The sequence below is a fragment of the Schistocerca piceifrons genome, chromosome 9 (assembly GCF_021461385.2).
Source record: "Schistocerca piceifrons isolate TAMUIC-IGC-003096 chromosome 9, iqSchPice1.1, whole genome shotgun sequence".
Lineage (NCBI taxonomy): Eukaryota > Metazoa > Arthropoda > Insecta > Orthoptera > Acrididae > Schistocerca > Schistocerca piceifrons.
Window position 1 is genome coordinate 207,542,493 of NC_060146.1, and position 12,762 is coordinate 207,555,254.

At 37.3% G+C, this 12,762-nt stretch overlaps 1 protein-coding gene across 1 annotated transcript in view; it reads right to left on the reverse strand.

Moving 5' to 3' along the window:
- Window positions 1–970: 970 nt before the first annotated feature.
- LOC124717288 (peroxidase-like) overlaps window positions 971–12,762 on the reverse strand; it is a 128,115-nt gene continuing 116,323 nt past the window's right edge. The window contains exons 12-14 of the mRNA XM_047244102.1: window positions 11,415–11,604; window positions 5,061–5,166; window positions 971–1,181 (exon numbers count right to left, since the gene is read on the reverse strand). Of these exons, the coding sequence (XP_047100058.1) occupies window positions 1,115–1,181; window positions 5,061–5,166; window positions 11,415–11,604 (363 nt within the window). The 3' untranslated portion in view covers window positions 971–1,114. The remainder of the gene's footprint in view (window positions 1,182–5,060; window positions 5,167–11,414; window positions 11,605–12,762) is intronic.

Below are 12,762 nucleotides of genomic sequence, written 5' to 3' on the forward strand. Positions count from 1 at the left end.
CTCTCTAGATCTAAGACAGTATGAGTTCTATGAACAAGTGTTTTAAGCACACTCATGGTTTGCGATGCGTGACGTCAACTCGATGCTTGCAGGTACAAATCGGTATGAGTGGGCTTCCCGTAAACTGAATGCCCTAGAGAATCATCATTCTTCCTTTGAACCAGGACATCCAAGAAAGGCAAACAACCATCTTTCTCTATTTCCATGGTGAACTAGATGTTGCTGAATGGAGTTGAATGATGTAGAAACTCCATTAATTTATTTTCTGCATAAGGCCACACTATGAAATTGTCATCCACATACCTCCAAAAAACTATTGGTTTCAGGGCAACTGATTCAAGTGCTCTCTCCTCAAAATCCTCCATAAAAAGTTTTTGACGCATGCGCAGAATAGTTACAGTGTGCTTTATATTGAGGAACAGAGGACAATTTAAACCAGTCTGCAACGGCTCACCTGAAGATGACTGACAGGTGCCCAGTTGAAATATCATGCGAGGAATTAAATGATGATTGGCTGCAAGCCCCAAAATTGGTTTATGTCCATATTGATACCATCATCTCTCAAAAGAGATGGTGATATCGATAGATTCAATATTTCAATTTACTTTTTCTCAGGATAAGAGGAAAATTTACCTTTCATGTATGGTGGCTTTCCAAGTGTTCTGCCAAGCCAATAACTCAGTTGAACACCTGAATCCCACCATTAGCCAATCCCACTAAGAAATCCAGAGATGTCATCCTTGCTCAAGACCAAATATTCTAAATTTATTCCACAATTTCAACATCACACTCTGTCTGATTGTGACCTAATTTTCAACCCCTTATTTTTCTTTTAAGTTGCTGTTATTATATTCCAATGAGGATTCCATGGTCACAGTATGAGTTATTGCAGAATCATTTATTTCTGAATTTTCTTAACAGAGCACTGGTTGAACAAAAGAAGGTGTAAAGAAATAATCATGGAGGCCTTTATTGATAAATTATAAGTACTATTTAAGTGAACAAGCCAAAACTTTGAGGCTTTATTGCTGTGTTCACAAAAGATCATTTATTATACATTCCAACCAACAAGTCAGTGTAGCAAGATCAACTTCATAACTGATCTGGAGTGCTGTCATTTGTTCTCCTTCCAGAAGCTCAGGTCCACAACTGGTAGTTCATTGCAGTCAACCACCTTATTTCTGGAAAAGTAAAGAACATTTCAAAGAAACTACCAGAAGCTATATACTTATTTAATATCAGTGGTTACACCTATTAAGAAATAACTACAATAAGACAAGGAGCAATAATAATCTACATTTCACAATTTCTTCACTTCTTCAATTGGCTTGACTTGGACATCAGTGAAAAACTCAATATTGCTATCTTTGTAGGTTAAACTTACTTTCATAAAAGCTAATACCAAAGACTGGGATGCATAGAAATTTGAGGCAGATGCACTTGCTTTGATGCCATTTCTATCATATTTTGTACTCTCTATTCCACATGTAAGAGTGGGACTTTTTGGAACTGCCATCATAGCTAAACAGTTTCATAGTGTGTATAGCAGGAAAATTGCAGAATATATGGAGAAGTTAAGCATAATAGCCATGTGTTAAAATATTTTATTAAATTTTATTTATTTCTGTGGCCCTTTGAATTCTTCTGAAGAGGTCATGATGAAACTGAATCTCACATGGTTTACAATCCTAGGCCTGTCTATTCAATAGACATAGCAGAGAAAATAATCAAGACCTTGAGAGACAATGCCATCACAACAGCATTTGTCCCCCAGGATTACTTTTTAGAACTGACCTGGAGACAACAATGTCTTCCAGTTTCAATGCCATACTGTCTACACTCTGACTTCTTTGAGGAGGCATGAGAATTTCTTTGACTGTTACTTGTCCATTATATCACAGCTCACACAAGCTGAGGCAACAAGGAACCCCTTCAGATATGAAACAAATCAAGGCAGAACTGCTCACTCAGGAAGTACAATGTGAATTCATTTAAAGTTACCCGAGAAGAAAATACAAGAAGTAACACTGCGAGTCACTGTTGCAAAATGTGCTTAGAGACATTACCCTATTGATATCAATCTTGCTGAACAAATTTCACTGCCAGATACTACAAGAAAGGCATTGTGCACTAAACAGAGCTTTACAGCTGAAATTCCAGGAGCATGCCTTCCACGAAGAGCTGGGCAACATATTTTCCAACTCTTCTCGGAATGAACTCTGATGCACAATGGCTCTCTTGAAGCACCTTGCACTAAATGCTACCATGTCAACCAAGTGATCCCATTACAAAATGTGCTGCTCTTCATTGTATCTTCTTTATCTCTTCTATCAGTCCAACCTCATATGATCCTAGATGTATGAGCAATACTCTAAAATCAGTCAAGCAAATGCTTTGTAAGGTACAAATTTCATGTACGAATTACATCCTCTTAAGATTTTTCCAATGAATCTTTGCTTGGTGTCTACTTTTCCTGCAATTAATTTTATCTGACATCTCCCCCCTGTCCCTCCCCCATCCCGCAGAGAATCTAGCCTAACAGATGCCTCATCGTAAGTCTGTGTAATTAATTTTTTGGGTGTCACATTTACTTTTTACTGTCTAATTATTCTAGCAAACTCGCAGATTACATCTACGCATCATGTTTGGAAGGAGACAGAAAGCTGAAGAACCTTTCTTTTGATTTACTTCTTAATACAAAATGGTGTACAGCAGCCATCTAGAACCATTTTTTGATACAGCACTACTTACATCTGCTATAACAGCTAAACATTCTGGTTCTCTTACTTGCTTTAAAAATTTTTATTGGCATACTTCTCCAACATAATATGTAAAAGTTCATTTTGAATTGTTGTTGATGTTCTATTGAAAACAATTACCTTATCCAACTCAACACTAAAATCAATTGGACTTTTCAGAACACCAGGGCTTGGTGATAATTCAGTTTCATTGTGGCACCTGAAGGCTAATTCAGATGAAACACAGAAATGATTACAATTTATTAAAATATTTAACATATACCTATTATGTTTAACATCTTGATTACACGCCAAAATTTTCCTTCTATATGCACTGTCAAGTTGTTCATCAAGGCTGACAGTGCCAAAAACTGCCAGCCTTAAACAGTTTTGTATGTGAACAGCTTAAAATTCATTCTTCACTCTGGTACTCAGTGATTTATGTCTGTAACTCCCACTTTTTCGACAAAGGCTCCCCACCAAATAATGTGCGTTGGCTGCAGCATATTACATTTTTAACTTCACAGCCACATAACCAATCACTTTTTTTATGAACATCTACTTTAAGTGCTCTGATAAGCCGTCAGTTTCCAGCTTCTCCTCACCAGAGAAATGGGAAAAGTTTGCACTTCGTAAATTGTAAATGGAATTCATTTTCTCTCACACTCCACAACCTATAACCTATTCAATTCAGTTCAATTTCTTATCATCCATTTTATTATATATATTATATTAAGTGAAATAGCATTTTCTTAATTACACTTTACACATTTTGTCTTCTTTTTACATGCAAGATGGAAAAAAGGTTTATACTAAAAAATCCATTTACGGAAATACCATTTTCTTAGTTACACTTTAATAGTTTCTTAATTACACTTTACATATTTTGTCTTCTTTTTACATGCAAGTTGAAAAAAAAAAAGTTTATACAAAAATATCAAAAGATGAGCACTATTCGTTTAGGCAGCAAAGAAATTCATCAACATTATTAAAACTTTGACCTAATAGTATCCTCTAATTCTTTTTTAAATATATGTAAGTTTTTTATATTTTTTATTTTATGTGTCACAAGCTAGTTCTCCCTGTCCAGAATGTACCAGTTACAGAATCAAGAACTAAAAAAGTCAATCACCTTGAAACACCTTAACATTTTTACACATAGTTCTTAGAAATAATATTCATAAACATGATAAACATAAACATTACAGCTGCAGTAACACCAACAATTGCAGTATTCTAGCCACTTTCCCAGTTGTCACAATGTTAGCATTAAATCTAAGCTTTGTTTATGACTGAAAAAAAATATAAAATGCATTTATGCTGATGAGAAAACTTCCCTACAAATTTCTGCCCTCAAAACAAATTTGTGAATGAAACAATGGTATTATGATTGCTGTTGAAATATCAATTTTGGTAATAATGTGAGTGATGGAATGGTGCACCCTAGTGGCTTGGGTACCTAACAAATTAACATTGCAAGAGAAGAAAAAGCTGGAAGTGTACTCCCTAGAGTGGTGCTACCCCATGGGGCATCTGGAGCTGTTTATAGTCAGAGAGTTTCCACTCTGACTGCAGCACCCTGCGACATCACTGGGAAGCATGCCATCTGGTGCTATGGGCAAGCTCATTTCAACCCAAAGTAGAATAGGCCGCACCATGTGCCAGGAAGTTGTCGTAGGAGTGCAAAACCCCTCAGCTTGCTTTGAGAGCAGCAATATTTTTGGGCCAATTATGAGGCAATAGAACGTTTCACAACAAAGGAAAGTGGGTTGTAACACATGGTATATCTTGGGCTTCCTAAACAAAAAACGTGTAATAAAAGGGACCATATTAAGTGTAAAGCTACTTTGTTCTTTACATGATACTGTCAAAATGTACTAAATGCTTTTCAAAAAACAAAGTACTTATCATACAAAAACAATGTTATCAGCTAACTTTTTTTCTTCTGAGCTGTTTGTAGCTTGTGCCTTTCAGTATGACTTATGGGTAATGTCATTGCAGCATTTTTACACCACCCTCACCTCATACAACAAAGGAAACCTTACTCAAATCCATAAAAAGTGGAAAAAATGTGAATTTCAGTGGGCTGTTCATTCAGTGTGGATAGCTAAAATATTTTTCAAATGCTACCACAAAGCATCTTCAGGCTTCACGAAAGCGAAAACATAGTGAAAAAACATACAACACATAATGTCACTCTCAGTTTCATAGTTTTGTAAATAATTATGATCCACACAGGATAGCAGCACTTTTGTGTTTCAAGTAGCCTATGAATAAACAAATGAAAAATAAACAAACTCAAAAAATTATGAAATTACTTACGTATTGGAAACTTTTTTGAAACTATTGTGTGGTATTCTTGTCATGTGGTCAGAGTTGTCACAGACAATTCTTGAAATTGTTGCCTTTTTTATTTCATTGATCTGATCTGTAAATAAATACAACAAAAATAAATATAATAAACTGCTGTTTTTAATTAGCTGAACATGGCACTGGATGATTTGAATGCCATATGTTTCTTGTTTATTCCCTTTTATGTTTATCCTCACAAATGTAACTATAAAATTAAGAATCTATCAAACAGCTGTATACTTAAAAACAGTACTGAAAATGTATGGGTCCCACATAATACTTGACAACTATTAATTGACAGCAATGAGATACTCACAGAAAATCTAATCGTGTACAGGGAGAAGACTGGTTTTGTGGGATGGGAGGGTACTGTACTTGAAGCAGTTAATGAGCATCTTAAATCAGCTGAGATAGAAATTGGTTTGGCATGCAAATAAAATGAAACTTGTAGTTTGTTCTTTCTATGGGCACCAAACTCAGCTGCAGAAGTAAGTGATAACTTAAAAGAAATTCCTGTTATATAGTATTCACACTTTCACATCATTCTATAATAGTTATAAGAGGCTTCAATCACCCCACAATTGGTTGTGAAAAGAACTGTTTCATAAGTTGTGAATTATTGAGGTATTCCTATAAAATGATTATAGAAGTTCTGTTTGGAAGTCACCTGGAACAGACAGTTGAGCACCATACCTCTGGTAGAAATATACAAGATTTGTTGATAACAGACAGATTTGATATTTTTTAAGCTTTTAACATAGAGACTGCAGCCAATACAGATCAGCAATATTGGTATGATGAGACAAAAAAAAAAAAAAAAAAAAAAAAATTAGCAGAAAAGTTCACATTTTCAATAAAGTTAACAAAGAGGTTACCCTATTTATCAAGCAAACATAAGAGATTTGATTGTAACAGAAAATAACAAAATGAAACCAAAATGTTGGATACAATTTTCAGAGTTACATCTCAAAGAAAAATGCAGAAGTATTGCCATCATTCAGAAGCCACACTGTTGCAAACAAGTCATAATAATCAGCACTACTGTTGTTGAAAAGCAGCTTTAGTTGCTTTGCTCACTAAGGCTCCAGGGCTTAAAGGAGTCATTGTCAAGTTCTACAATGGATTTGTCTATGAATTAGCTCTCTCTTGATGATACTTGACTGCAGAACACTTCATTGGCTGATTTGGGGGAGGGTACCAAACACAGAGGTCATTGATCCCTTCAGATGAAGTGTTTTAGGGAAATAAAGGAAAGCCTCAACCATGATGGCTGGATGCATATTTGAACTGTTGTCCTCTCAAATGCACTCCAGTGTGCTAACCACAGCACCACCTCGCTTGGTGCAGAGAATTTGAGCAGATATGTACCCCATGCCTGGAAATGAGTACAAGTTGTACCCATCAGTTAAAGTGAAAATAGAACTGACCCACTGAAATAACACTCTATATCACTTTCATCCCTGTGTTAGGTAATCCTTAAACATACTATGAATTCAAACATTATCACCTACCTGCAACAAAACAATGTTTTCCACAGAAATCAGCATGCATTCTAAAAATGTTGATCATGTAAAACTCAACTCATGTTCTAATGTCCCTAGTACTGTAGGTAGAGGAAATGAGGTTTACTCAGTATTACACCAATGTCTTATGCCAATCTAATTTCAGAACAAACTTTGCTCCTATATGTTTCATGTCAAAAACATTTGAAAACATTGCTTGCATGAGCCAGAGAATATGCCAACATCATCAACAACCTCTCTGATGGTGATTCAGTGAGTTTTCAGAATGACTTTCTTTGCTTCTTCCACATTGCTATCAGTCATTGATGTGCTAGGGTGTTCAGGATGGTAATCATTTTCATCTTCTTGACCCTCTTTGAAACATTTAGAACACTCATAAACTCTTGTCTTACTCATAGTAGATTTGTCAAATGCTGCAGTCTATATTTAATATGTTATGCTGCACTTTATTCCATATTGTAAGAAAAATTTAATGCAAATCCTCGGATCCATCTTCTTTGAAAGTAAAAATTCGCCAAAAATAGTGTAACCTTTTTGATTGCAAACAGTAAACAAAATATTAAAAACACCTGAAAATGCATACATACATCAGGAGCATGTGTATCAATAAGACAAAAGAAATTTGAAAATTGGACATATGAAGCCAGCAAAATGAAATTCCTGTTACTTTTTGATAACACTTTGTATGTGTTCTTAGCCTCCCTCATCAGAATATTTACTTTCACAGATTGAAAATTTATGTTAGCTACATGTTAAGTAGTATGGTTTGTTATAAAACTGCATAACAAGTAATAATGTATTGTAAAAAGAACTCAGTATATCTATAAGAAAAAATGTTTTCTTTGGAAAATACCACTGTAATCAAGTAAATATCAAACAGCTTATAGCAAGTAAACAGCAGCTGTGAAACTAAACTTCCTTACTAATTTGCTTAATTAAATCTAAATGGTCTAATCACGAACAGCATTAAGCACTTATAGTTTATGGTTAATACAGTCCATCTATAAAGTTCCTATGATGTCTTCACTTATGGTAATGTACACCATGTGATCAAAAGTATCCAGACTCATGGCTGAAAATTACTTTTGCTACTTTAAATTTATCTGCGGGCATAATATGTGCACTTTTGGGTAATTTGTTAAAAAATGAGGGTCCTAGATACTTATAACTGCAGTGAATCTTTGATAGTCTGGCAAATGGGACAAATGGGATTTCAATTGTATGTCCATTTCTTGTATTATGTGATTGCATGGCCATCCTAAGATCAAAATTATTTTTAAATTTTCTTGGCATATATCAGGCAATTATAAATATACAAGCCAGGGACTTTCATTATATTTAATTCTTTAAAATGCTACCTGCCTGCATGAGTCCCCCAATGGTAGTCCTATATGGCATCTGATATTTTTTTTATTTCCATTTAAACACAGTCTTTGAAATCAGGCAGTTTCCCCATAGTATAATCCCATAAGTGAGATGAGAGTGGAAGAAAGCAAAGTATACATATAGTAAGACTGCTCTAATAACAGAGCCTCTCAGTTTATGTAACAAGAAGATTACATGTGAGAGGTTTTTGCATAGCATGACTGTGTGAGTTTACCAGTTAAGTTTTTGGCCAATATGAAACCCTAGTAGTTTTACAGATTCGTTTTCACATTTGGGAGCATTCGAATTAAATACAATATCTTCTGTCTTATTATTAGTTATCTGTAATGAATTTGCCTGAAACCAGCTTGTGCATCTGTCCATTGCTATTGTTACATTATTCTGTAATTCATCAAAGTTGTTTCCCTGAGTAATTAGCATTGTATTGTTTGCATACAGTGCTGTTTCACAAGGTAACGAAGAAGGCAAATCATTCATGTAGACAACAAAAAGAAAAGGTCTAAATACGGAGCCATGTTGTACTACTTTGGTAACGTGCAAGAATCTGGATCTTTTTTCATTTATAGCCACTGTTTGTTTTCTATTGCATAAGTAAGATTGTAATAGTTGGCAAGTGCTCTCACTTCTTCTGTAATACTGTAGCTTTCTTATAATAGTATTGTGGGATACAGTATCGGATGCTTTCCAAAAGTCCAAAAGTCTTGCACTAATTATGGATTTATTCTCAAAGGAGTCATATACTTCAGTGACATTGCTGAACTCATACTGTGTGGAACATAGCAGTTTATTATTTGACTCAAAATACTGGCTCATTTGCTGGTGGAAACAGTACTCTATTATTTTTGAAATCATGGAACTAGCGAGAGGGGTTGGTGATTGTCAGGTAAATCTTTATCACCTTTCTTATACACAGGTATGATAACGGAAATTTTTAAACTATCTGGGTAAACACCTTCATTTTATATCTTATTTATTATCCTTGTTAAGGGGATTATTATTTCTTCTCTTATACACTCCTGGAAATGGAAAAAAGAACACATTGACACCGGTGTGTTAGACCCACCATACTTGCTCCGGACACTGCGAGAGGGCTGTACAAGCAATGATCACACGCACGGCACAGCGGACACACCAGGAACCACGGTGTTGGCCGTCGAATGGCGCTAGCTGCGCAGCATTTGTGCACCGCTGCCGTCAGTGTCAGCCAGTTTGCCGTGGCATACGGAGCTCCATCGCAGTCTTTAACACTGGTAGCATGCCGCGACAGCGTGGACGTGAACCGTATGTGCAGTTGACGGACTTTGAGCGAGGGCGTATAGTGGGCATGCTGGAGGCCGGGTGGACGTACCGCCGAATTGCTCAACACGTGGGGCGTGAGGTCTCCACAGTACATCGATGTTGTCGCCAGTGGTCAGCGGAAGGTGCACGTGCCCGTCGACCTGGGACCGGACCGCAGCGACGCACGGATGCACGCCAAGACCGTAGGATCCTACGCAGTGCCGTAGGGGACCGCACCGCCACTTCCCAGCAAATTAGGGACACTGTTGCTCCTGGGGTATCGGCGAGGACCATTCGCAACCGTCTCCATGAAGCTGGGCTACTGTCTCGCACACCGTTAGGCCGTCTTCCGCTCACGCCCCAACATCGTGCAGCCCGCCTCCAGTGGTGTCGCGACAGGCGTGAATGGAGGGACGAATGGAGACGTGTCGTCTTCAGCGATGAGAGTCGCTTCTGCCTTGGTGCCAATGATGGTCGTATGCGTGTTTGGCGCCGTGCAGGTGAGCGCCACAATCAGGACTGCATACGACCGAGGCACACAGGGCCAACACCCGGCATCATGGTGTGGGGAGCGATCTCCTACACTGGCCGTACACCACTGGTGATCGTCGAGGGGACACTGAATAGTGCACGGTACATCCAAACCGTCATCGAACCCATCGTTCTACCATTCCTAGACCGGCAAGGGAACTTGCTGTTCCAACAGGACAATGCACGTCCGCATGTATCCCGTGCCACCCAACGTGCTCTAGAAGGTGTAAGTCAACTACCCTGGCCAGCAAGATCTCCGGATCTGTCCCCCATTGAGCATGTTTGGGACTGGATGAAGCGTCGTTTCACGCGGTCTGCACGTCCAGCACGAACGCTGGTCCAACTGAGGCGCCAGGTGGAAATGACATGGCAAGCCGTTCCACAGGACTACATCCAGCATCTCTACGATCGTCTCCATGGGAGAATAGCAGCCTGCATTGCTGCGAAAGGTGGATATACACTGTACTAGTGCCGACATTGTGCATGCTCTGTTGCCTGTGTCTATGTGTCTGTGGTTCTGTCAGTGTAATCATGTGATGTATCTGACCCCAGGAATGTGTCAATAAAGTTTCCCCTTCCTGGGACAATGAATTCACGGTGTTCTTATTTCAATTTCCAGGAGTGTATTTTTATAACATAATTAGATAAACCATAGTAGTCTTCAGCTCTGGAGTTACTGAGCTTGGCTATTGATTCACTGACCTGTCTAGGAGTTACTAATGCCCATTCAAATTTATCACTCAGCTTTCTGTGTATTGTAGGTAGCAACGCTTCTGCCTTTCTCACATCTTCCTCTATCTTAACATCAGAGACAGGATTGGCAAAATGTGCATTTAATATAAGTGGAGGAATTTGTATACTGTTTTCTTTCTTTTGGCAGTTTTCTTTCTAGGTGATGAGTTACCCCAGAAAAATATTTGATAAGACATTATCGAGAGTAAATGCACAAAATATGTCGAGAGCACAATTTGTTTGTTTCTGAGCAAAAATCCATCGAGAGCAAATGCAACTGAATTTAATTGTTTGAGCAACCACTAATATAATTGTTCCAGCTCATGTTTTCATCAATTTAAGTTTTCATCAATATGTACACCAAAAAATTTGTAGCATTCTACTGTCTTTACTGACCTCTGTTAGTGCGCTATGTATGATCCTATTGGTACAGAACTTGATGTGTTTTTCCTTGAAATTAAGGGAGAGTCCATCTTCAGAGAATCAGTTCATAATTCTTTGAAAAACAGCACTAACAATCTCTTCTCTTGCTTCCCCTCTGATGGGGTTTATTATAATATAACACAAAAAATATGCCACCATCACTAAAGTTGAAAAAAGTTGGAGCAGCCAAATGAGTTAACTGTACTGTCGATTAAGATTGCTATATAATATGAATAAAATTGAGAGCAGTATTTTGGATAGAAGTTTATTTTGTACTTTAAAAGTGATACCAAAGGAACAACAACAGTGTTCCTCATATAAGGAGTATTTTGAACAATACCAATGGACATAAAGTAATGCCTACCCTTAGAAAGGAAATAAGAACCTATTTTAGAAATGATTACAAGAAACTAAGGAAACAAAATAAAATAAGAAAAAAATTATCCAGTACCTGATGTGAACGGGTAAGGAGATCCGCCATAATCGTAGAAAAATCGGTCTCCACATTTCCAGCGTTTGAATTGCTCCACAAGTATAGTTTCCCTTACATTCAGTGTATTTTCATTCCTCTTGTCCAACATCACCATGATGAGGTCAACATCATCAGGATGCTCATAAAAGTGTCCCAAAGCTGTGGCATCCTGAAAAAAATTAATAAATAAAAGCTATTTTAAACATCTCAGAAACATAGTCATAAAATATTTTGTTCCCGTGTAGGAGTAAAATCATTTACAAATTTCTTACCCTGCAACTTACCCCAAAACAACAGTGGGAAATCCAGGACAAAATGAGGACAGTGTAATGAAAAGGCTGTATTGCTACTCAGCATACAGAGGAGATGTCGATTCACAGATAGGTACAACAAGAAGGCTGCTATACCTCGGATCTTTTGACAAAAAAGGCCTTCTTCTAAAGTAGAAGCACAACACACACATCTACACTGCCACTGGCTCTGGCCACTGAACCTGGACAGCTTTAGCCTCAGTGGCAATGTAAATGTGTGTGTTGTGCTTATACTTTATAAGATGGCTTTTTTCGTCAAAAGATCCAAGGTAAAGCAGTCTTCTTATTGTAGTTGCCTGTAGCTCATTGTTTTCTGTACTTGATGAGCAGCTGTCTATTCTTTTCATAATATTACAATAAAACAAATATTTTGTAAGCTTATTCAAAAAGTTACACAAGAATTGATTTTCATAATATATGTTTGTGGATTAAATTTTGAATGCATTGCATGTGGACTATGGGAAGAAGAAATGATGACTCATTACATAAGTACCAACCAGACATCACCTCTTTGCTTTACCGAGAGAGGATGAGACTAGTAACGAAAACTTGACATGGTCATACTAATCTGAAAACTAGCAAAAGTTGTATTAGTTACTGAGAAAAGCATAATAATAATGGTGAGTGTGATTTACCTAAATATTCTGGTTTCCTCATTCTTGTCCAGACCTACCTGTTTTTTCATCTGCAGTGTCCTGTTTACTGATGTGGTAATCACTAATTTTATCTCCTTTGCATAACTTCAACTCTCCAGAGAAAGCAATGCATTTAATTGTCAATTTTCTTGCATTGCCTGTATTTTGTGATGTTTTATTTTTAATAAATCATTAACACTATGACACTTTAAAAAACAAAAAAAACTCCGTACAGAGGAGAGCTCTGTTGTCAGTCTCACAGCATTTGCATCTACTTAATTTTCAGCACTGACTTTACTTATTAGTACAATGGCACACCTATTTGGGCAAGCAATTTTGATGGCTGCACGTCAAGGATAAGGGGTTACCTATATCTTAAGG